General features: G+C 38.3%; 1 protein-coding gene across 1 annotated transcript in view; it reads left to right on the plus strand.

Moving 5' to 3' along the window:
- Positions 1–27,062, plus strand: part of Lekr1 (leucine, glutamate and lysine rich 1) — a gene marked incomplete at its 3' end in the record, with an annotated part of 100,417 nt that overhangs the window by 10,060 nt on the left and 63,295 nt on the right. The window contains exon 3 of the mRNA XM_013016133.1: positions 7,707–7,921. Within this exon, the coding sequence (XP_012871587.1) occupies positions 7,707–7,921 (215 nt within the window). The remainder of the gene's footprint in view (positions 1–7,706; positions 7,922–27,062) is intronic.

The raw sequence follows: 27,062 nt of genomic DNA on the forward strand, positions 1-27,062 counted from the left end.
ATTGCTAGGTTGTATGTAGTTGCATGCTCAGTTTTTAAAAGGACACTCCGTTCTTTGGAGTGGCTGTGCTGCCTGACTCTCTCCATACAATTCAGGAACACTAAGTCCATCACATCTTTACTGGCAGGAGTTGTCCCCTGTGGGTAGGAGATACCCCATGGCTTTACTTTGCATTCTCCTCATGACTATGTTGGATATCTTTTCTCGTGCTTATTTGTCATCTGTATGTCATGTTGCATAAAATGCCTCTTGTATTACACTCGGTTTTCAGTTGGGCTTTTAAAAACTTGGGTTTTGAGAATTCTTTATATATATTTTAATACATACATACATATATATATATATAGCTACTGGCAATATATATGCATATATATGGATTAAACTTTTCCCTAGTCTGGAGCTTTAAAAAATTATCTTCACACTTGTTTGTTTTTTACAAAGTAACCATGTTTCTGATGAAGTCCAGCTTTTCAAATTTCTCATTGATATATCATACTCTAGGTTTTAAGTGTAAGAAGTCTTTGATGAAACGTTAGAACATGAAGATTCTTCTTATTTTTCCTAATAAAAACATACTTCTGTTTTATGTTTAAGATTATGACCCATTTTGAATATATATTTGTATAAAGTGTGGGGTTTCGGTTTAGGTTCCTTTTTTTCTTTCCTTAAGCTGTGACTGCTCAGTTATTGAAAAGGCTTTTTCCCTCATTGAATTGCTTTGCACCTTTGTAGAGGGCCAATTTGGCCAATTTTTCTAGCTTGTCTATTCTATTCCAGTGTTTTATGTGTTGTTCCTTCCACTGTTACAGTGTTCATGAGTGTAGAAATACAGTATATCTGGAAATTAGGAAGACTGACTCTTCTTGCTTTGTTTTTAAGGATTGCTTTAACTTTTCTAGCTCCCTTGGCGTTCCATATAAATTCAAGAAGAATCTTGTCTATATCCATGAAGCATGTTGCTAGGATTTTAGGAGGAATTGAATTGTTCACTATGTCAATTAGGGCAAATTAATATCTTTACTATCTTCCATCTTCTAAACCATAAATATAATATGTCTTTGTATTTATTTAGATCTTCTTCAGCTTATTTCATCAACACTTTGTAGTTTTCAGCATATAAATCCTATTCAGGTTTTTGTTAAATCTATGCCTATGACTACATATTTTATTTTACTTTTAACACTATGCACTAGTCCTTTTCACTTTAGTCACTTTTTACATATTGTCTTCTGTTTTTTTGCCAGGCCCAGCAGGAGGACTTCAGTCCTCCTACAATGTCTTCTACATAGCTGGATTACAGATATAAATTAACACATCAAGCTTGTTTGTTGAGATAGATCTCCCTGATATTTGCCCAGACTGGACAAATCCTCCTGATTCTCCACATGTCTCCTAATCTCTGCCTCCTAAGTATCCAAGCTTAGAGATGTGAATCACAACACTAGAGCCTTCAAATTGATTTTTAAATTGTAGAGGAGCAAGTTGACTGGTAGTATTGTGAAATAGTTAACTGGTTGCATGACTAATGCAGGTTTCACTCTCCTTTCTCAAAAAGTCTCTGCCAATTTTTGAATGAAATTTGTTGATTAGACACTCATTGTTTTGAGTAAAGGCCTTTTAAAAAATGCAAATCCTTTCTGGGCTGGGGGCGTGGCTCAAGTGGCACTTGTCTAGCATGTGCTAGGCCCTGGGTTCAATCCCTAGCACTGTACCAAAATGAAACAAACCAAAACAAAACACAAAGTTAGTGCAGTTGGCCCATGCCTGTACTCCAACAACTCAGGAGGCTGAGATATGAGGATTTCAGTTAGAAGCCAGCCAGGGCAGGAAAGACCCTGAGACTCTTAAAAAGCTAGAAGTGTATCTGTGGCTAATGTGATAAGAGCACTATCCCTGAGCAAAAGAAAAACTCAGAGAGAACACTCAGGCCCTGAGTTCAGGCTCCAGGACCAGCACACAAAAACAAACAAAAACAAAACAAACAGCCTCTTAATATTTTATTTTCTGTTGTTACTCTTAATTTTGTGGACTGTTTGTGTGTTAGAGAAAAGGAGAGGCCTCAGACTGTAGCAGAAGGGCACTGGGTGCCTTTGCAGTTGAAGGGCAGCCAGGAGTTCCAACAGGGATCTGAAGCCGGCTTGAATGTATTATGTTTACATGATTTTAATATGAACCATTGTAATATCAAATGCATTGGGAGTTTACATGACTTTAATGTGAATGACTGTAATTTTTAGGAGTACAAGCAGTACCCTTGGGAAGTTTGCTTATAATTTATTTCTAAATGGCCCTACATTTCTTAATAGACTGTGTGATCCCCAAAGTAGGTGTTGCAGATAGCAAAGCATCCTGACGCTGGTGGCCCTTTTGTCAAGGATGAAAGCATGGCACCATTTTACCTTCTGTAAGAGCAAGCTAGAAGAATAGAGCACACATGGTTCACAAGAAACCAGATAACTTCTCCTTGCTTCATTTGGAAACATAATTGCAGTATTTCATATCTTCTCAAGTTTCACAGAAATATCCTAAGTAATTAGCCTGTTACAGACACAAAGCATTTGAAAAGATTATTTTTCCTTCTGTAACAATTTTGTTACAGAAAATTGTTTTACATTTAAAAGCAGTAAAAATTTTGGTGCTGTATGTTTGCTTAGCACAGCTCCTTCAGAGATTCAGGTTTGACTAGGTAAAGTCAAGATAGTTCTCTAGTGGGCCTGTTATTTTGTAATTGTATTATTTTCCTTCCTAAGTAATCATGACTATCATGCTTTTCTTTGCTGAGTTTCTAGAAAATCTCTAAAATATATTGCTTTGCTTACTTCAGCTTTTCTTCCTTTCATTGCTATGATGAATGTTATTTATTCTCACAGTTTTCACACTATGGAGTTTATATTATTTCCGCTTTGTACATAGAGCTGCAAATATACTCTATCCATCAGAAGTTGTCATTAAAAGTAGGACATTTTTCCTAGAGCAGGACATGAACTGTGATTAATTAGTAGAAGTTAAGGATGAATGCCTTGGAGTAAGCAATATAATTTTCAAATGGACAAGAAGGAACCAAACTCAAGATGGGCAAAGGGGTTGAGGAAAATACCATCTGCTCTGAATTAGTCTAGGTTTCTTGACCTGGGTGAATTATTTTCCTGAGGACTGATAGCATCTTTGGATGGGATCACAGAGCCCCTCATTGGTTACTGAGAGCTGGTCCAGAGTGGAGGATGCACACATGCCATTCCAAGTAGGAGGAAGATGCCTGTTAATTATATCCAGTGAGCTTAATTTTACTTCCTAAGGAGATTGCAGAGTACTTTATTAAAGGGTGGTTTATAAAGCATATCAAGAAAAAAAACAATAACTCTTAGACCAATTTTATGGTATTCAGAAGCAGCATATGAGCCTCCCCATTTCATTTTTTGTAGAGTTAGTGGATCAAGGAATTAAATTAGGAGTCAAATCTCTGGATTTTGGGAAGAAAATAATTATGTTTGTTATAAATTACTGAGGGAAGTATGAATAACTAGGCTGTCTGTGCTGATAACTGGATGTCTGGGTACTTTCATAATCAGATATATATGAAATGTACTGACTAAAGGACCAGCATCAAACAGTGTTGTATGACACAGAATCATGTTCTGTCACTGCCAACATTGAAAATCAGAGAGTTGAATAAAATGACTCTCAAAGAGCAAATTAAAAAAAAAACCCTACAAAGCTTAGAGTCTTTTGGATGCTAAAGTCAATGACTAAGGCTGAATCTGAGATACATATGTAGTATATATCTTTCTTACACGATTGAGTATTATATAGATAATATACACCAGTATTTGAGCCTTAGTGATAGGAGATAGTATTTTCATTCTCAGTTCTGTACTTGGTCTGGAGATAGTATTTTCATTCTCAGTTCTGTACTTGGTCTGAAGAGCCAAATGCTCCCAGCATAGAATGGGAAGTACTAATTTCCAGGAAGAAGTAGCTGAAGGGAGATGAAAAAGAAGTAGAAAATGGGTCTGATCCCAAAGGACAGTGATGGCTTCTATTGTTTCTCTTTCCCTCTGGAGCCATAGTATCTTTGACTCAGATTCTGTCTCAGCTGTGTTTGCTTGTTTTTCTCTCATTCCAGTTACATGGCATATTCTATACCCTGCCCATGACCTTTGCACATGTGCTGTAGAGGTCATGGAACATGCCTGGTTCCTCCATGCTTATAGGTTAAGTTGCCTCATCTCAGCCTAGAACTCTGTTCTGGGTCCAAGGTTTAATTCTGGTTCATCAATCAACCATGATTATGGATAATGGGTAGTCAGTTGTGTGACCACACAGAGCAGCAAGGCTGTGGAAAGTTGATTCTCAATGAGGAGATGATGGGTGCAGTTTAATGATACATAGGTTTTTTCTGTGTTTGTTTTTGTGCCATTCAGTCTGACCATGAGCTCTGTAAGTTCAGCAGCGCATGCATCTGGGGAGTTTTGTTTACCTGGATATGTTCCATGACCAGAGTCTACCTCTAAACCTTACAGTTCAACTTTACCACCTGCATTCTGAAGCATGTACAGGAGAAACTCTGCACCCCTCTTGGACCACCGAACTTATGTCCAGCCCTACTGCTTGGCTTGACCACACCAGCCACCTCCATTGTTGTAATATTGGAATGGCACACGTTGCTTCTTTGAAGTGACATCTTTCAGATACTAGGTAGCTTTTCAGATATGCATACCCTTGATGGCTTGAGCTGTTTCTTGGGTTCTTAAAGTGAACACACATACTTGAACCTTTGACTTGCATGATTATGTCGAAGTTTCTGGGTCAAAAGAGTAGGGATCCTGCAAATAAGGGAAACCATGGGACCTATGTTTCTTCGGAAAAGGTCAGATAATGTGATGTCAGGAAAATGAACCCTTAGATATGTATTTTAATGTTTTTTTCTTTCATGCATGTGTTTCTAACGCATTTATAAGATTATCTCTGTGTTGCTTTGTATGTCCCTCCCCCACAGTATAACCCCTGCTTTCACTATATTTGATGTCAGTATAACTTGTGGAGGAGATGGGGAAAAACCAGTTGTTTAAGGATACAGGTGGACCTCTTGCAACAATGAGAAGTACAAGTTGTCATGTCCAAAATGAGCTTTACAACGTTGGTGGGGGGGGGGAAGTGGGGGAAGGAGAAGGATTGGGGGGGAGGGGGGAGGCTGGGAAGGGATGTGAAGGGTAAACAAAGGAGGAGGATGCAATGCTTGGTAAGAAATGTACACATTATCCTGCCCATGTAATTGTAACCCCTCTGTACAGTATGTTCACAAATAAAATTAAATTATAAAAAAAAGAGTAGGGATCCATTCTTACAGGTCACAGCAGCCTCTTAGAGGAAGAGCTCTCTGTTGTTTTGTTAAGCAAGGACCTTATTTAACATAAAAGCCATAATAGTATATAAAGTAACAGCATAAATGTTCTACAAATTTTCAAGAACAATGTATTCAGTTTGTTTTAGGGCCTAGTAAGCACCAGGCCCTAATAACATGATGACATGCTAGACTAAGGGAAGTTTATGTTTTAGTAAGCTCAAACACACTGAACTATGCAGATCTACCCATCATCCTTTGAAGCAGGAACCAGATCAGAGCAAATGATCTAGAATGAGAAATAAAGTTAACACCCTGGAAAACAGCTAGAGGAATTGTATGGACAAGAGAAAACAGAACGTTCCTGAGAACTGTCTTCAAATCTCAGGAAGGTCTTTGTGTGAGAGAGACTGGGGCTTGGGCTATTTTGGGAGGCAGATTGATGTACGCATTTCCTGAGAGACAAAACTGGAAGAGGATGGGACAGGCTGCCTTGCAAAGTATTTTCCCATCCTTTGGGATATTACAAAAGTTGCTGGGCAGCGTGCTAAGCTTGAACTGGGTTACCTTAACCTGATGGTTTATAAATCTATGAATTTGGTATCATCAGCAGTTAGAGGATCAATAGAGTCATTCATAATTTGTATTATGGTTTTTAATTTGATGTTTATTCTATAAAATTGATTATTAGTTTCTCCCAATCAGTACTTGTGTAAAGGCAGATATGGTGGTGCCTTTACTGGAGCAGTTTCTGTAGTATCAAGGGAGGTGGCATTAAGAATTCAGCAAGGTGTGGATGGCTCATGCTTATAATCCTAGCTGCTCAGGAGGCTGAGATCTGAGGATCACAGCCCAGACAGGAAGTCCTTGAGACTGTCTCCAGTTTGCCACCTAAAAGCCAGAATTGGAGCTGTGATTCACAAGACTAGAGAACTCACCTAGAGAAAAAAGCTCACGAATAGTACCCAGGCCCTAAGTTCAAGCCCCAGGATGGGTACAAGACAGAAAAAAAGAATAAAGGCAGAGGAAAGAAAGGAAGGAAGGAAGAGAAAGGGAGAAAAGAAAAGAAAATGCTGGGCGCCTATGGCTCACGCCTGTAATCCTAGCTACTCAGGAGACAAAGATGGGAGGATCACTATTTAGGCTATGTGGTTGAAAGCCCATCTTACAGATAGATTCTGAGTGTCATCCCAGCTCTGAGGGAAGCAGAAGCAGAAGAGTTCCAGTGCAGGCTGGTCAGGACATAACATGAGACCTTAGTCAGAAAATAAGGCAAGAGGGCTAAGAGTATATATAGCTCATGTGCTCAGGTGCCTACCTAACAGCACATAGCCAGACGTTGTCATGCATATCTGTAATTCTAGCACTTGGTCGGCAGAGGCAGAAGGATTGTGGGTTCAAAGATCCTGTTTTTTTTTTTAAAAAAAAAAAAGAGCAAAAGAATAAATACTTCTTAACTAATCCAAGGGTTGATCCAGTTTGGTGCCTGGGGCAAATATTTCATGAAGCTGTCTCTCATCCTTTGTGAGAAGCAAAAGAAGCAGAGGCTACTTGAGGCTATTTTTACTTGACACAGAAAAAAGCCATTTCTTTCCTGACTCCTGAAATTTCATTTTCCCCTGGTCTTTTGCTGGCAGGGCCTCAGGCACACTTTATCTGAAGGAAGTAAGAGGATTTAGCCAATGTACACATGGTAGATTGAATATAATATAAATGATTAAAGTCATAGGCACTGGTTTAGAGGTTTAGTCTCAACATTTAGTCTCATCTTTCAGCTGGTTATTGAACACCAGTAGTCTCCATGTCAGTCTGTGAGTACCATGGACCCCACTGGAGGGAGAGATCTGATCGAGGGAGAAGAGATTATGTTCAAAATACTTTTTGTACTTGTGGGTTTATGACAGAATGCTAAATCCTATAAAAATCATAAAATATTGAAACTGAAGAACTTCAAGTTCATTTGGTTCAATGCCATAATTTTATAAATGAGAAAAATAGGATCTGAAAAGAGCCGAAAGGCATGACCAGACTCACAGGGGAATTGGCCATGACAGGCCAGAGACTTCTAGTACTGTGGAAAACTCATCTTAGTACAACAATCGTAAAGATATTTTTACCATTTTTTACTTAAATTTATGGAACCTATCTGAAGTGTAAATCCCTCTGAGGGATACCACAGAGACATAATTGCTCTAAGAGAACTGTTTCTAGTTCCAAGAGTTTGTGCCCGAGTCAATATGGTAAAAAGACAGATGAGGGCTCTTACCTGTGGCACAGCCCTCTGTACCTGACCAGCATAGGCTACCGTCATATCTTCAGCTAAATTAAAAGCAGCCTATCAGTAAACGTGTGTTCTGTTTCCTAGATGTCTCCTGAAGAGAAAGTTTGCAAGTACTGTGGAGTCAGCTATCTAATTCTACATGAATTTAAGGCCATGGAAGAAAGACTGAAAGCAATGGAGAAGAAGGTGGAGTTTTACCAAGCAAGTGTAGACCGGGAAAAGAGACTTCAAGAAAACCTCCAATTGCTCAGTCAAGACTTTGCCCAGTGCAAAATGGAAAATGAATCCAAAACTGAAAGGTTAGAGATGTTTTTCTCTTTTCTCTCTTATTTAGTTTGAAAGAAAAGGACAGAAAATAGATTTTGAATGTTTTTCTAGAATGTTCCTATATCAAGCATATATTTTTTAGTTGAATACATTTGCTCATAATTATAGGTGTCCAAGAGTAACTATCAATATAATTTATAGTTTCCTTTTGAGACTCCCAAATAACTAGAAAACAATTGACTAAGTATATACATATATGTAAGTATATACATATATAAGTTATACTTATATATATATATTTTTTTTTCATATTTTGAAAAGGATACCAAGACATTAAAAAGGCTGTAGGATTCTAAATAATTGGAGTTGGAATAACTCCGTTGTTGTTGTTGCTGCTGCTGCTGCTGCCACTGCCACTCTTTGAGGCTTGAACTCAGAGCCTAAGCTCTTTCCCTGAGCTTTTTTGCTCAAGGCTATTGCTCTATCACTGAGTCACAGCTTCACTTCCAGGTTTTTGGTAGTTAATTGGAGATAAGAAATTCAGGGACTTTCTTGCCTCTACTGGCTTTGAACTGTGATTCTCAGATCTCAGCCTCCTGAGGAACTAGGATTACAGGCATGAACCAATGGCACCCAGAGAAATTGAAATAAAATTTAAAAATGAGTTCCTAATGCTGTAGAATCTGCCTAAGATACTTTAATTAGCTTGTGTGGATACTTAATGTGAGAGTTCCTTATGTTTTATTCTCTTCCTTATGAATGAAAGTTTCTTGATTTAAAGTATCTACAATTGATATTAGCAACTCTTAAGTTAATCAGCTTAGTGAATATCACATCTTTGGGAAAATACCTACTTTTTAACCTCTTAGGACAAAGTACTTCTATAAAGTTTTATGATAATATATACATAGATATTTATAATTTACACATAGGTTATTGTATAATTTGTTTATATAATTTATTGTATAAATATATCATTACATTATCAATTAACAGATATTTCTTCCTAATCAAGAACATTTTGTTATAGTTTCTTCAGTTTCAAATCTGACTAATAAAATACAATATTTTAGTTGAGAAATTTTTAAAATTTGAAATATTCAGCTTAAAAATGTTAATTTAGAGGATTTCTGCTTGTTAGGAATTCTTTTTCCAGTGTTGCCCACATTTTATTTTCTTTAGTAATATTTTGTATTCTCAGCCCAATGCCAGTGGTTCATGCTTGTAATCCTAGCTATTCAGGAGGCTAAGGGTCATGGTTTGAAGACAAGTTGGACAGACAAATCCAAGAGACTTTTATCTCTACTAAGCCAGAAAAATGCTGGATTTGATGCGTGGCTCAAATGACAGCACTCATCTGTGAGTGACAAAGCTGAGCAAGAGTGTGAGGCTCTAAGTTCCAGCCTCAGTATCAGCACAAAAGACAAAACAATTTATTTCTACAAGTTATACATCAGCACATGAAGTAAGAAAAACATACAGAATAAAAGATAAGAACATCCCTAGATGGCCTGCTGATTGCATTCTCACTGGAAGTAAAACAGCTCTTCATGGTTTGGTGGTATATCTTTCTAAGTATTTTGTTGTATCTTTACCTTTATAACAGATATATCTCTATTTATTATATACATTTGGGCATGAATGCCTCGTTCTGTGACTTCTTCTACTTATTTGTATGTTCTGGAGATTGTCCAGTTTTCACCCTGCCATTGATGCACCAACGCTTTCCTTATTACATCTTATACAACATACCTTCCCATTGTTCTTTCCAGCATTGTTTTTTCTTTTTGTTGGCCGTGGAACTTTAACTCAGCATTTATATTACTTCAAGTTTTATTATTGCATAGAGGAGTTGCATTTATATTCATTTAATATGTTTCTCATAAGATAAGTTTATAGATGTAAAGTTGCTGCAAGAAAGCACATGCCAATTTAAAGTTTCAGTGAATATTTTACCAATTATCCATTGAGAAGATGTGTCTGTTACAATTGGCCAGTAGTTTTTGAAGTGGCTATTTTTCTACATTTTGTTAATATTGACATATTCTTAATTTTTCTGAATCTCTTGAGTGAAAACAAAAACATTATCTCATGGTTATCTAATTTGGTTGTTTTTACCAATGAAGCTAAACATTTTTTCATATTTGTTAGACAATATATTTCTTCTCATATCTATTATCTATCTATATAAGATGTTCACTTTTCTATTTGCTTATTTGAGGTCCTATTGGGTATTATGTTTTATTTTTAGGAGTTCTTAATATAATATTGACTTTCTACTTTGTATCTGTTAGTGTTTTCTAATGGTTGCTTGTTTTTTTACCTTGTTTATTTCTGGCAATACTGGGGTTTGAACTTAGGACCTTGTGCTTGAGCCACACTTCTTATTATTCTTTTATTAACCCCTCCTTTTAAAATTACTTACCTTATGTCAAATTTTGGCCAGACAGGGTTTTGCATTATGTTCTTTTGTTTGTAAACAACAGAAACGGTAATACTAACCTTGACACAAAAAAGGAATTTATTAGAAGTGCATAGATTGATAGCTCACTGAAAGACTTTGAGAAGGACAGGGAACAGCACTTGTTGGGGACCTGGGCCATCTCCTTAGAGTGAATTAGCTCCCCTTTGTTTCTTCATCCTTCCCGTCCAAGCCTGAAGTCCTAGAAGAAAGTCTTAATGGCTTCTTTTGATTACATGACCACTCAACTCCCACTTTGTTAGCCTTATAAAAGGGAGAACCCTGTTTAACAAGTCTGAGAAGAGTTTGTACACAGAAGGAAACTTGTTTACTAAAAGAAAAGCTTGACTGTTGTCATCAGAAGGGGGAATAGATTTAGTAAAGTAAAAACAAAAGCATGTTTCACAGTTACGGTATCACCTCAGAGGCAGATTTATAATTTCATGCTTTTTGTTGCTTTCCAAATGTCTGGATTGTTATTCAGTATTTTTTATCAGGTACTTCACCTTTTCCCCCCAGATTTGCAATGCCACCTGCTCGTTTCCAGCTGGGCCCTGTGTTCCGTGCCATTGCGTCTGGGCCCTGCATTCTGTGGCATTGGCTCAGCATCATACTTTGACACTCTTCCTCATCCCCTCTGCCCCTTCCCAAACCAGTCTCAATGAGCTTTACTGTCAAGTGGACAGGCTTGTAATAAATGCTTTCTTACTGTGATACTATTTTCCTATAAATCCTTCCTTAAATATATTCACATGAGTTTACATTATAGTGTGCCATAAATTAAAGGTTAGTATACACATAAAGTTATTATGATACAAATGCCTTTGCTCTGCAACACTAATCACCCATATTAGTGGTGGGAGGCAAAATGATTAACTTGCTACTATTTTAGCATAGATTTTTGCACCTTTGTTCACTAGTGAAGCTGCTATGTAGGGTTGGTTTTTTTTTTTTTTAATGGTATAAAGACTGGCTTTCTAGGGGTGTAGCTTAAGAGGCAGAGTACTTGTCAAGGCCCTGAATTCATTTCCCAGTACTGCTTAAATAAATACATAAATTCCACTCTCACAGTAAGTTAAGAAGCCTTCCACTTTTTATGTGCAGCAGGCACTCTGAATAGCATCGTAGTTGCTGTTTCTTGCGGTTTTAGTAGATCTCCTTTATAGAAAATGTCTGGTGTCTTTTTAGGGTGGTAGAACTTCAGTGATCCATTTTGTTTTCTCTCTAATTATTGCTTTATTTGTGGATTTTTATTCCTTCTTGATTTCAAAGTTTACTGGTTTCAGCAAATGATATTTTCCTATGCAATTAATAATGTCACTTGGCATTTCAAATTTCTTGTTATTTAGTAATATGTGGTTTCTCCTTATTTGAAAGTTCACCTTCTGTGTTTGTTCGATTCCCTCTCTTTTCCTTGGGTAGATTATTTGCATTTGAAAAAGAGCTGAGGGACAAGGAGGGAGGCAGAGAAGGAGAGGAACATTTTGCCAAGGAGAGTAACAAATTGTCTATTTTGTTGGCCCTTTCAGATAACCAGATTTGGTTTCAATAATCAAATCTGTTTCTTTTCTGTTTGTTTTCTAGTTTGTTAACTTATTATCCTGTTTATATTTGTTTCTTATCTTTTCAGTTTTTAGTTTTCTTGCTAGTTGCTTGAGTTGAAGTCTTGATTAATTTGTTTTCGGCTTCTTTCAAATAAATGCAGTTTAAACTAACATGTTTTCCTGTGGTGACAAGTTTGTTGTGTTGGCAGTGGCTGCACTGCAGACCTTTGTATAATAGAATTTTGTTTTCATTTACTGATAAATAAGATGAAAGTTCAGTTTTTCTTTTTAAAGAAACACTTTGTCTTTCTTGACTTTTCAGCATTTGACATACAATTATATCTCACCTAAGAAATACCTAGAAGCATGTTTTAATATTTCTAAAAGATGACATTTTAGCTATTCTTTTATTTCTATCTTTTGCATTCTTCTATGGATAGAGGAAATAACTCTTAAGTTCTTTGGGAGAACTTAAAGAATTTAATAGTCATTTTTTTAGTAATATCCCACGCTATTTTAAAAAGGTATATATTCTTTGTTTTATTGGTATAACTTTTCAGTAGATACATTAAATTATACTGATTGTGTTATTCAAGATCTATAGTTCTGTTTTGTTACTTTCACTGGAGATAGTGGCATCTTATAATTCATACTTCCATATGATGCTGAGTGTCTTTTCATATGCTTACCCTCTCTATATCTTCTTTGGTGGGGCAAAGCACAAATAAGGAAGGTTGTAGCCCAGACCAGCTGTGCATAAATTGAAACCCTGCATCAAAAGTTACCAATGGATCTGGGTACTGGTGGTTTATACCTATACCCCTAGCTTCTTAAGAAGCGGAGATCTGAGGATCACAGTTCAAAGCCAACCTAGGCTGGAAAGTCCATGGGACTCCAAAAAAAAAAAAGCCAGAAGTGGGGCTGTGGTTTAAGTAGTAGAGTTCTAGCCTTGAGTAAAAAAGAAGCTCAGGGACAGTGCCCAGTCCCTGAGTTCAAGCCCAGGACCAGCATGCATATAGACACACACATACATACACACACATACACACAAAGTAACCAATGGGAAAAGGGCATTGGTAGCTTGTCTCACATGGTAGAGCATCTACCTAGCAAGTGTATAGTCCCTGAATTAAAATCCCTAAGTACTGCGGAAAAACAAAAACGCCAACATTAAGACCATTCCACTTGGTGGGTCTAACGTACACTTACCACCCAAGCTTCTTTTTTTTTCTGCTTTTGGATTTGGCACGGAAGTGGGGCAGTCATGTTAACAATGATGAGAAAACTAGATTTCAAGTCATCCAGCCTTTATAGAACAAAGAACTGATGTAGAACTGTCATTCTCATGGGGCAGGCCTGCTTCCTAGGGAACTGTTTCAGACCTCAGGGGACTTCTCAAAGCCTCACAATCCCCTTGAAGGACTAGTTCTCACACTGTCGCTTGAGAGCAAAGTGAGATTCTTTGCAGCAAAATGAAAACTGTTACTGATTGAAGTGAGGTTGGTACCATTGTAGAAAAGCACTTATTCTAGTTCAGGTTGCTGAAAAATGGGTCCAGTAGACACAGAGCTATTGATAAATAATTTAAACCCAGAGTTGATACCATATTTTTATTCTAGATAATTTGTCATATTGAGGTTAGTACTGTGCATCATACTCTAGGAGCTTAAACAAGTTTTATTCCTATCATATAATTGTAAGACCAGCAAATCCTTTTGCTTCATTTCCCCCCCCCCCACATCAACTCTAGATTGTGCTTCAGAAAGAAGTCCTTAGTTATAGTATACTGTTTTCCTGTATTCTTCCTCTCCGTGGACACGTGCAAACAATAAGTAGAACTTGACAGATGGTTTTATGATTGGTATAAACAATGTTTACATGGGTTTCCTTGTTACTAGATCACACAAGGTGATACAGATTAATATTTATTCAGCAGTATTGATAGACATGTACACATACATATCTTTTATTGCTAGTATAACTTTGAAAGCCCTTCTATCATTATGTTATTGCTATAGCAACATGGTTACCAAAATAAGATATATTTCTTCTGCCTTGTCTTTTTTATTTGTTTGTTTGTTGTGGGGCTTGAACTCTGGGCTTGGGTGCTGTCCCTCAGTTCTTCAGCTCAAGGCAATCGCCACAGTGCCACTTCCAGCTTTCTAGTGGTTTATTGGAGATAAGAATCTCATGGACTTTCCTGCCCAGGCTGGCTTTGAACCACAATCCTCAGATCTCAGCCTCCTGAGTAGCCACTGGCACCCGGCTTGCCCTGTCTTTTTAAAGGCACTACCCAATATTTTAATCAGCAATGTAGCATTCTAATCCATCATTACTCTTTGAATTTATCCTTCCACCTTGAGTTTTCCATACTTGATACTAGTTATGATTATGACAAATAACAGAATTTTTATTAGGCAAAACCTAACTCATTGTAAGAATCAGCAGGTAATGCAGCATGTAATGATATGCTATGTACTGTATAGTTCTGGAATCCTGTGTCTTTGTGCCTTGATTTCTTCATCTGTAGAATGGTCAGAGAATAAGTGGCCATCTTGAATTGAAACCCCCTTGTACAATAATTTGAAGATATTTAAGTAATTAAAAGTATCAATTAAAAAAGAATGGTCAGAGAGAAAAGGTACTTGGTAGGAGTGATTGATTCATTCCTAGTGTCTAGAGGAGTTTTCTGCAGCCTTTCTTTCCCCTTTCCATGTTTTCACTGAGGTGCTGCCCTCTAGGTACTGTCACATTGCCTCCTACCTTCAATACCTAATGATTGGAAGCCCAAGCCAAGTCGTTGGGCTTAGGAAATACCAGCTCACCAAAGAAATTCTAGTGCAGGAATTTTAAACTGCCTAGCCTAACTTTGATGAGGCTATGATTTCTGCATTGAGGAATAGAGATTATGGTGAAAGCAGAACTTTAGAAAATAATTATGACTTATTTACTAGATCTCCCTTTCTTTCAAAAATTGGTATAAAGTGATTTAAAATGATGAAGTAAAATTAACACGTGAAGGAGAAGACAGGTAGGTATTGGACAAAATCCAAGAAACCAAGGCTAGAGGTATGGTTAAAGTGGTAATGTACCTGCTGTGAACAAAAAAGCCAGAGGACAGGCTGTGCATGTTCTTAGGTCTTGCATTTCTTCAGAACTCTCCAGACCTTCATTCAGTCTGAGGCTTCTTCCAGCTCTGATCTAAGCTTCTCTTCCTTTCCATGTCAGCCTGATTGAATACGTTAGACCCAATGCCTTCGTTTTCTCATCCTTCATTTCAAAGAGAATATTTTAATTCAGGTTACCAGTTACTTAGGCACCACTGAATTAAAACAGTCTCTACTTCCTCGTCTTTCTTAACTTCCATCTGAAGAACCCCTATGTCTGTGATATGTTATCATCCTCTGGTTTTAGGGGGATAAGGGGATGTGGTCTCCTATGATATTGTTGATTTTCATCATCCTCCCCCGACCTCTCTATTTCCTGCTGTACACGGAGTAGCGAGGACCTGGGAAAATTACTGTAGTGCTGAACTCTTTGCCTCAGTATTCCAGGCTGAAGGTGAGCCTAAGAACACTGTCAACATTCAGAGTTATTGTGAGTAGTAGATGCCGTTATAGGAGGTTTACAGCTATGTAACTTTAATAAAATTTGAGATTACTTTCAAAAAATTGTAATTATGGTTATTAGCTATCTTGGGTATCAGCTCGATTCTTCCTATTTGATCATCTTCCCCCATGAGTATCTCTTGGATCCATACAGCCATAACTGCTATTCTCTTTTTGGATATCTACTACAGTCTCCCGATGCCCATTTCTGGCCCATCCTGTGTCTCCTGTGATCCCATCCAAGTACTTACCCATCATTGCACTCCCTGGCTTTTCCTGCTTAGGGTTCCTGTTGTCCTTGGAGTACAGTACAAAACCGCCTGTGCTACGAGAGTCTTGTGACCTCTGGCCCCCTGTCTTCCTAGCCTCACTCTTGGTCACAATCGTCTCAGACTTCTCTTCAGTTCCTCACTCCTCTGGCCTTTCAAATGCTTCTTATCTTCTGCCTGAAACTTTCTTCCCTCTCCCATCTTTTCTCTACCTCCTTTTTCAGGTTTGGCTGAGATAGCAGACCCCAGAGAAGCCATTTTGCCAACCCTGGTGGGTTTCCATGACATTCTTTGTTCTTTCATGTGGTGTTAAGTATAACTACGTGTTTCCCATTTACATTCCTGGCTATATTTTAACTTCCGTGAAAATCAGTCGTATTCTTTGCTTCATTTATGCCTAGCACCTAACACAGTTGTCTAGCATATAAAAATGCTCCAAAATACTTCATAAATTGATTTATTTATGAGCAGAAATGAAAAGCATGTAATGGCCTCCTATGTTTGAATAATTCTCCATTGTCTGGTTTTGTGGGCAGTTCATCTGACAGTACATCCCTGTAATAGCTGAAAAGGCCAGACACCCACTGCCCCAGCCTCCTTTGCAATTAAGGCTGACTTTACTGTGAAGACTCTGTCAAATGAGATGAAAATGAAGCTCTCCAGGGATTTCTGAGGAAGTTTGCATTACCTCTCCTTTTGTTGCATCACCCTTCTTCTCCCTAAGGTTCAGAGTTGAGATTAGAGAGAGACTGGCCTTTTTGCAACAAGAAAGACAGGAGTAACCTGGTTCCCCACCACCAGCCCTGAAATACCTATCTAGCTGTGTTACATGAGAATACATAGCTGCTATATGATCGATGTCATGTGCTCTGGTTTCTGTTATGTGCAGCCAGGTGCAACCCCTGATACACACACTTACTGCCTAAGTAATTTATTTGTACCTGATGTGTGCTGTTCTGTGATCAAGGGTTAGTAGGTGATTGATGGGTGGATGTACAATAAACAGTATATGTATTATAAACTACTGGGAAAGAGACCATATCTCTTATTTTTCTCTCACACCTAACTCTTTCACCCTGAACACTATCCTGTATATGGCAGGTATGTGATGAATGCTGATTGATAATGATACTGTTAATTGAGGCTTGAAGGGAACATTTCATTAAGGAAGACTCTGAATTATAGGTTCAATTTAGTTCTAAAAATGAAATCCCTTAAGAGAGCAACCTTTGGACTCTCATAACTTAGGGAGACTCAAGAACATTTGGGTCAATCTGTGCTATATTACTGTCTAGAAAACCAAGTATCTTTATAAAAGAATTAAGGATATATCTTGAAAATGTCCTTTTGAATGGTATTTAAACAATATTTTATTAAATGAAAGGATACCAGATAGTATCATTCTCTACAGAAATAAGCTCATGATAAGTAAGATGAACACAAAATTTATAGACCAAATTTGGAACTTTTTGAGAGTAAAAGTGGGTGCTATTAATGCTGATAAAAATATGTGCAATAGGTTTAAATTGGAACTCTACTAGGACTTATATCTAAGTGTGTATGTGTGACAGTCCCAAGGCTTGAGCTCAGAGCTTCACACTCTTGCTCAGATTTTTTGCTCATGGCTAGTGCTCTACCACTTGGAATATGCTTCCAGTTCAACCTTTTGGTAGCTAATTGGACAGAGAGTTATATAGTCTTGTACATAGAGTTGTACTACCTACAGGGATTTTGAACCACAATCCTTATATCTTAGCCTCCTGAGCAGCTAGGATTACAGGCGTGAGCCATTAGTGCCCAGCAACTCATCTTTATATGTCAAAAGATTATAATTTTGACATAGATATGAGTTTGTATGAAGAAGCCATGATCATTTACTACAGCATACAAATGTTCCCTCTCCCCAAATGCCCATTTCATTTTTTTCCTTGTGTTTATTTTAAACTTTCAAGCTCCTCTTTTTTCATTGCTACCTCCTGTTCACAACCTCATTTCACAATGATGTGATACCATGTAGCACTTACATTTTAAAACAGTTTATCAGTTGAGTATGTGCTTCCTTGTTTTGTCTTTTTGTTGGTGTATGTCATTCTTTTTTAATATGCCAGAGTCTTTAAGAACAGAAACTGTTTTTATTTTCCCTTGGATCACCCACAGGATCTAGCATGACAGTGGGCACATGTTGATGTTTGCTAATTTTCTAAATGATTGAAACATGGTGTGTATCATGAGGTCAAGATTTTAAAATCATATCTCATTTTGCTTTTACCCATATGCAAAATAAGATTGTTTACCTGGAATTTTTATTCCATTTTTCTATTAATGTAGGTGGATTTTGTCACCTGCATTGATTATTGGGGTTTCACTGTGTGTCCTCAGAGGTGGAAGGATGTATTTTACCTGCTGCCAGCCAGGAGGTAGCCAGTAGAATGCCATGCCAGACAGGCAGGAAGATGCACTCTGGGAGCGAGGAGGAGGTCCTTGCAAGAGTTGGTGGGGTAGGGTGTGTCAGGGAGGAAAGATTCAGGGAAATACATATTTAAATGTGAGATTTCAGTACTCAAACTTAGAGGAGGAACTGAAATTTTACTTTGTAGTCATTCTCCATTTTGAAAAATATTTTCAAAGCTTTTGTTTTCTTCTTCAGGCCTTTGTGTTTAAAAGGCTCAGTGTGTTCATGACATAATGGTGAATAAACACTTTATTTCACAGGGAGCAATTATTAAAACAAATATATTCATTTGATAGATTTTTTTTCAGGGAACATCACTTCATATTTAGAAATGTTCATCAGGTTGAGGGTTTGAATTCAGAATTCTCTTTATGCCCTTTCTTTTGCCTATGACTGTTTTCTCCCTCCCTGATCTTTTGCTCTTAGATCATCTTTTTTTTCAGTTGTTAAAAGCTAAATCACAGATTTCTTTAATAATAATCTTGTTTTCTTTGGCCAGATATTGTATTTACTCATTTGCTTAACTCTAGGAGAATAGGTTATATTTGTCTCTATTTCCTATTATATTTTTTCTCTTTTATTGTTATTGTAAAAGTGACATACAGAAGAGTTACAGTTATGTAAGTCAGGTAATGAGTACACATCTTTTTGAAGTGTTATCTCTTCCCTCATTTTCTCCCTGTTTTTCCCTCCTGACTCTTCTCCCCACAAGTCATGTAGTTCAACATAGTTTATAATTGTATAGTTTCAACATAGTGTCTACTGAGTATCACTGCTGCACTTATTTATCCCTTATTATGTTTTAAAATAAAGGAATTGGCTATTGAATTCAAACTCAAAACTAAGGTAGAAGGCAACCATCAAATATGTCATCTGTGTTCCAATGTAGGTGTAGTGTTTTCTGCTCTGAGTGAAGACTGCAAAGCTTCTAGAAGAAAGCATCTAGAAGGAGTGATAGCAAGACCTCTGCTAAACATAAATTGTGTCACATAATTAAAAGCATGTTTTAGTTGTAATAAACATGCAAAACAAAACAGAGTCCACAGCCTTGCTGCATCTCCCATCTCTCTTTCCCTTATTACCTTGGTTTTTTTTTGTTGTTGTTGCACAAATCCAAAATTAGTTTGGAGGCAGGAGATGAAAGCAATTTGCTATGGAAGCTAGAATATTAAGTGGTCTGGCAAGTACTTGGGTTTTTCTCTTAGAAGGCAAGGAGAAAACATGCCAGATCCTTGCCATACTGAAAGACAGACTGACTGGGACTGATTCCGAAAGCATCATATGCCCAGGAAAGCAGGGGTTCCTTAGAATGACTGAGAAACTCTTTCTGTAAAGCCCTGGGGTTTGCATGAAGGAATTCTAGAAAACATGTATTTGAGAATTTGCTTAACTTTCCTTTATGCCTATGGAATTTGTGATTTTAAACCTCTTTTCTTGATAATGCTATTCCAAGTTCCTTAACTTTTGTCAGGACAGACTTCCAAGTATACTGTGTACATATACACACTGGGAAGGTGGCTCAGTGGGAGAGCGCTCGCCTTGCATGCCTGAGGTCCTGGGTTCGATCCCTCAGCACCACATAACCAAAAGGAAAAAGCCGGAAGTGGCGCTGTGACTCAAGTGGTAGAACGCTAGCCTTGAGCTGAAGAGCTGTGGGACAGCGCCCAGCCCCAGAGTTCAGGCCCCACGACTGGACCCCCCCCCAAAAAAAAAAGAAAATGTAGAAATAAGTCTATGTGTTAGAGGAGGGAGAAATCAGCAACAAGGAGGAACTGGCGTCCACAACTGGACAAGGCCATTGGACCCAGAATTGAACCAGGAAGATGCAAGGATGGGAGTTAATGGCCATAATTGTAGGTGGGCTACTTACCTTCTGGAAGTTGATAATTGATGTTATCAACCAAGAACATCTGTAAACTGAGCTTTAAAAACAATCCAAGCCAAAGTCTGCCTCCTGGCCTTTCTCTCTTTGACTCTCTCTTTTCCTAAAAGGCTAAAGATCAAACTCAGAATCTTCTATACACTAGGCTATGCCATCAGGCCTGAAAGACAAGCTGCTGAAGAAGATTCAGGAAAGAGCTAGATTTGATACATGGAGGCAGAAATTTGACTGACACAAATGTTCTTGAGCTTAAGGATCTTTAAATCTTCTAACGGTCTGTAATACTGAGCAAAAAGAATAAATTCTATAACATGGTACACACACTGTCATGTGAACTTCTAAGAATTAACCAGAATGCACTGTCTTCTCTCAAACTTCAGCAAAGGCCCTTCTGGAATTCCTGACTTTGTGTTCTTAAAATCATTCTTTACCACTCAGTTTCCTTGACTGTGCTCACATGCTCCTCCTCTGTGCTCACATGAATTTTGTGCACACTTGGTGTGCACATTCATGCTAATTGATCAACCAGCCAGTCTTCTGTATTAATGGAAATTTATGATGAGTGAATAAATGCATGATTCAGATGAGATTCTGTGTGAAAAGAATTATGGCTAAGATTTAGTGCAGTTTGACGGTCAGCTAGTTGGAAATGCCTCAGGCTTACTACTGGATAGCTTCCTGTGTGCAGTGAAGGAGCTATCCAGAAACTTCCAAGACATATTTTTTAGCTGGCTTCTGTTTCTCAGTGGAGTGCTTTGTGGAACACTAGAGCTTTATCATGTCAGGGCATATAGGAAAATGTCTTCTTTGAGGCTCTGGAAATCTAATTATACCTTTGGTGTCAAGGGGGGTTTCAAGCTCTGTACTTTAGAGAGTGAAATGTCAAATGCATTATGTGTGTGTGTGTGTGTGTGTGTGTGTATTTGTGTGTATATTCTCTGTCTTCAAGTCCCTGTGGGGGGAATAGCATAAGGAAAGCCTTGCATTAGATGTTTACTTATGGCTCTTGAAGTATAGTGTGGGCTCCTTGGCAGGTATTTGAAGATTGGTAAGTCCAACTGTGAATTTGACAATGTGATGAATCACGAGTACAGAAAAACACTATTCATTAGTTGTCTTATGTGCCTGTTGGATTGGCCTTATGATCTCATACAATAAAAGTGTTAGCATTCAGTTTACCCAAGATAAATGGAACAGCATTTCTCTTGCAGAATGGGACTGTCGATCTTTTCCCATGCTGGAGAGACTGTCCTTGGTTTGAGGTGGTAAACAACTATCAGATGTTCCTTCCTAGCTGGGAACGTGCTGGGTGCATTGGCTTACCATGGAGTCCTCTAAGTCTAAAGCAGTGCAGTGGCCAACAGTGGACTGAGAGACAGAGGGAATGTCAGGAGCTGGAAACCAGGAAGGACAGGGCTAGAAGCAATCCCCTGAAACACTGTGTAGAAGTCCTGGATGGAGCCGACTCCATCCTGTGTCAGGTCTCTTCCACTGTGGACAGCTCCTGTGTTTGGAGGAAACCTCTTGAGGGCTCACTAGGAAAAGTCTGATTTCTCCTCTTTTCAGGAGTATCTGCTATCCACTCACCTCCTCCTGTATTTTTTGTTGTTTCTTTCAAATAATCTATTAAAGCAAACCACATTTTAAGTCGACTCATATACAATGAGACAGTGTTCTTTAGTCACATTTTGTTTGGGATATTAGATATCTGCAATATGTTGAAATCATAGAGTCAGGTGTTGGGGCACAGGCACATTGATCCTAGCACTCAGGAGGCAGAGACAGGAGGATCGAGAATCTGAGTCCAGTCGGGACTTCCAAAGGGCTTAAATGCAAACATCTATCAAGCATTTATCAAGCATGGTCAGTGTGTGTCCTTGTTTCCATGCTCTTACAGCTTTTTGCTTAGTGGAAGGAGGCAGAGAAGCCCCTTCTTGTCAGCTGTGAGGACAAGTAGCTATGGGTAGGTGTGTAGCAACTTACTCCTCACCGAAGGTGCTGCCAAAAGTCTGGAGGAGTTATGGTCTGTCCTTTTGTAACTGTCAAGGTAAATTAAAAAATTTTCCTTTGTCCCCCCCTCTCCGCACCCCTCTCTGTGCCCAGAAAAGCCCCTCCTGGGCTTTTCTGTGCTATCCCTGAGCTCTTTTGCTCAGGGCTAGTGCTCTACCACTTGATATACAATTCCACTCCTGGTTGTTTTTTATGGTTATTAGAGGTAAAAGTCTCACAGACCTTCCTGCCTGGGCTGGCTTTGAACCGAGATCCTCAGATCTCAACCCCCTAAGTAGCTAGGACTACAGGCATGAGCCACTGACACCTGGCCTCTCTATATTTTTTTAAATATTCAAAATAAGAATAAAAATTTATTCTAAGGAATCCCTTCAGTGAACAGCAGGCAATCTCCCTTTAATTTTCACAGAAACACTATGTTAGATGAGTTTTAGGGGATTGTTAAAACATATAAATTCTAGCCACTTTGTATCCGTGGAGAACTGATTATAGAACTCCCCTGTCTAGACACCAAAATCCATGTGTGCTCAAGTCCCTTATATAAAAGGAACATTGTGTTGCATGTAGCCCCCCACATCCTACTATATACTGCGTGTATGTTTGTATGTATGTATGTATGTATGTATGTATGTATGTACGCACATATGCATGCATGTATTGTTCTAGTGCTATGGCTTGAACTCGAGACCTCTCACTCTCATTTGGCTTTTCACTCATAGCTGGCCTTCTCCTACTTGAGCCATATCTTCAGCCTGGCATTTTGATGGTTAATTAAAGACTCTCTGATTTGTCTGTATCAGGTAGCTTCAAACCACATTTTTCAGATCTGACCTCCTGAGAGGATTACAAGCAAGGTTACCAGTCATTGCTTTCCAGTATAATTTAAACCATTTCTATATTATAATACTTAATATCATGTAAGTGCTGTATAAGTAGTTTTATATTGTTTAGGAAATACTGAATATATGTTCAGTATTGATGCAGATATAATCCCATTCCCTTTTCTACTCTACCACTAAACTACATCTTTAGCCACTCCAAATATTTTTTTTATTTTTTGGTCGGTCGTGGGGCTTGAACTCTGGTCTTGGGCACTGTCCTTGCGCTCTTCAGCTCAAGGCGAGCACTCTACCACTTGAGCCACAGTACCACTTCTGGTTTTCTAGTGGTTTATTGGAGATAAGAGTCTCATGGACTTTCCTGCCCGGGCTGCTTTGAACATGATCCTCAGATCTCAGCTTCCTGAGTAGCTAGGATTACAGGCGTGAGCCACGGGCACCTGGCTTTCCAAACATTTTTTATCTAAGATAGGTTGAATCTGCAGATATAGAATCCTCAGGTATGGAATATAGCTATCCTCTAAATGATGGTAGCAATTTCAGTTTTTCTCTAAATCATCCTCCATCCCCTTAGTCTAAGAAAATACATTAAACTGTTTTGTCTCAGTTTTTGTGAAATTATACATAAATCCTGTAATACAGAATTATGTATGCTTTCTTTTAAAATTAGACAAGGGTTAAGAATTTATCTTCTGCATTAGTAAACTTGAAGAGTTATTTTTAGCCAGAAAAAGATCATTATTTTTAATAGACTATCTGCATATTAAAGATATGATAGAAAATAAGTGAATCATCAAATAAAGCTCAAATGAGAGAAAATAAAGTTTATTTAAAAAGTAAATCTGAGGGAGAAGCAAAGGAAAGAATGACATCCAAAAAATAAATGTATTCATTACCTGACTTATGAAATGGTAACCCTTCTGCACAACTCCTTAATAATAACCATAAAATTATATTAAAAAAAAGCAGTACTGAAGCTACTCAGGAGGCTGAGATCTAAGGATCGCAGTTCAAAGCCAGACTACGCAGGAAAGTCTGTGAGACTCTTACCTTCAACAAACCACAGAAAACCAGAAGTGGCACTGTGACTTAAGTGGTAGAGTGCTAGCCTTGAGCTGAAGAGCTAAGAGACAGCGCCCAGGCCCAGAGTGCAAGCCCCATGACCAACAAAAACAAAAAACAAAAAAAACAGTACTGATTCAGGCCCATGGTAGGGGGGAAAAACCCTTTTTCCAAACTTTATTAAATATTTTTCAATAATTACAGGTTAATAACTGGTATAAAATTAAAACTACCTTAACAAAAATGTATTTTAGCAACTAAGAATATGATAGAAAGATAGGAGTGTCACGATAACTTTTTTTCAAATATCTAGAATAACCCTGCACAGTATTTTTCCTTACAAATAATTCTGCACACGTCCAGTGCATTGTCCCGTTGGCACTGCAGAAGCTGTCTTGCTCCTGATACTAGGCCCTGATACTAGGCTCCTGATACTATGCCTCTAGGCCCTCACACAGTTCTCCTGACTTCTCACAAAGTAAGAGTTCTTCCTGCTTTTATTGAACCCTTAAATGACTTGTCTGTAAATACCCAGACTCTCAACCCTCCATTCCTACTGTCTTGAAAAGTAATCTAATTTCCTGTAAGTATGCGGGTGGTGGTTTACTTCTCCTAATGGGCAGGCATTTGTCACTTTCTGAAACTAGTTTCTGCAGGATGATCTCTTCTGATCTCTTTGTTGCCCCCTATTTTTTGCCTTGGTGCTTAGATGCCTTTGCTTATGAGACCTAGGTTGAATATTATCCTGAGAATCCCCAATCTCATTTCTTTTTAGTCTCTGAACTTCCCCCTGCCATCTTGAATTGCTGTGAGATCAATTTGAAGGAAAGAACTAAAAAACAAATTAATCTTTAGATCTAAGAGCATGACAGAAAGTACCCAGATCACAGGTGGTTAAAACCCCTGGTCGTGTGATCAGATTTCTTGTGTTTTCTGATGTGGTTGATAACAGAGAGAAGATTAGTTAAAAGGCACTTTTAAATCATTTTCCTTTACAATATTTTCATTATGAAGATTAGTAGATAGTCCAAATGAGAATAATTAAGGAACAACTCTAAAAGCTCTCTCAATTGTGTTATAGTGCAGTGGTTCTCACAGTCAGGTTGACTTAGAGAACCTGGGAAGTAGATAAGGGTGATGGATGTGCTTGTTCTCTGGGGTGCACTGGCAAGAGGCCTATAACTCCAGTCATCCAACTCCCAGGAAGGACTCTCCACTGGAACACGCTGCTAGCCTCCATCTCCAGGAACACTCTCTGACTAGATAACATCATGTCCTCACATCAACATAATGTTCAAACTCTGTACAGAATTATGACTTCTCAGGAGAAATGCATGCTTGCACAGAATGTACTGTATTGTAGCATCTTGTGAATTACTTCAGAAAGTTGATATATACAGTAAGAGTGAACATTCATTTGTGTCTCCATGTTTAATTTTTAACCATATTGGTTTGATTTGAAGGAAGTAAGTGAATGAGCACAGCCAAAGCAGAGTAAGCTAATGTGACCAACTTTCTCAGGGTACACAGTCAGGGGGCTTGAGATATTATTCATGTGTAGCATTCATTTGAATAATGTTTGCCAAGAAATGATGTTGGAAAATGTCTTGTAAAAACACAAGCTTGGAGTTCTTTTCTGAGACAATCTTAATACTTGAAATAGGCTTTTGTTAAGGGATGTTTAAAACATCTTTTTAAACAGTCCTGGGCTGGGGCATAGCTCAAGTGGTAGAATGCTTGCCAAGCATGCACTAGGCTCTGGACTTAATCCTCAGTTCTACAGAACAACACCAAATTCTATCATTCTGCAGCATACTAAAAAAACTTAAATTTCTTTCTAATATTTCTAGATATTTTCCCATTGATAAGCCTGAGCTACACTTGTACACATGTAAAGAGACTGTATACTTTTTTTTCCCTTTATTTAACTTTATGCCAGGCACTGGTGCTCACGCCTATAATCCTAGCTACTCAGGAGGCTGAAATCTAAGAATCTCAATTTGAAGAAGAAGGGCAGATATTGCAGTGAGAATCTCATCTCCAACAAACTACTCAGAAAAAAACAGAAATAGCACTGTGGCTTAAGAAGCTCAGGGGCAGTGCCCAGGACCTGAGTTCAAGCCTCCCAGGATCAGCAGCACACACACACACACACGCACGCACGCAAACACGCACGCACGCAGGCAAATCTAACTTTAATAGTCATAATCTTCAATGCACATATGTGACAATGGACCCAGGTAACTTGAGAGGATGGTGGGTGGGGCTGGGAGAGGTGGGGAGAAGGATGAAGAGTGGCATTGATCCACATGCATTGCACTCACACACTGACATGTAGAATTGAAATCCTTTGTACAAGTACATAAAGGTAATTTTTTTAAAAAGCTATGTAAAAATCTAATTGTAGATTTTCAATGAAAATTATTTACATAGTTTACACCCACTATGTAAATAATCTAGTTGTTGTAGAAAGAAACCCTAGCGTTATCTTGACTAGCCCTCCCAGTTCAGGTTCTTTACCTAGGGTAACCCTGTTTTAGCATAGGGTTGTTCCCATTTTCTTTCCAAAGTCTTAAATACATATATGTATGCTAGCATGAAAATACATGGTTTCACTACTAAATATCCCCATGCTGCTGATCACATGTATGGTATATATATGTACACCATGTACACCGTTATATGTTATAGACCTTGATAGACAATTTGCTCCAGGAAAGTTAGAATGAGCTTGTGGCTTTAAATGAGCATCATTATTCCACAATACTGTGAAATTTGGGAAATTATGTAATCACTTAATCACAATTGAAAAAAAAGAACCTCAGGGAAGGTAGGGAGGGAAGGGATAGTAGGGGGAAAACAATGGAGGGGGTAACAATGCCCAATATGAAGTGTACTCATTACCTTACTCATGTAACTGTAACCCTCTATATAGTATCTTTTTTTTTTGGGGGGTCCGGTTGTGGGGCCTGAACTCTGGGCCTGGGCGCTGTCCCTCAGCTCTTCAGCTCAAGGCTAGCGCTCTACCACTTGAGCCACAGTGCCA

The sequence above is a fragment of the Dipodomys ordii genome, unplaced genomic scaffold, assembly GCF_000151885.1.
Source record: "Dipodomys ordii isolate 6190 unplaced genomic scaffold, Dord_2.0 Scaffold30, whole genome shotgun sequence".
In the NCBI taxonomy this organism is placed as follows: domain Eukaryota; kingdom Metazoa; phylum Chordata; class Mammalia; order Rodentia; family Heteromyidae; genus Dipodomys; species Dipodomys ordii.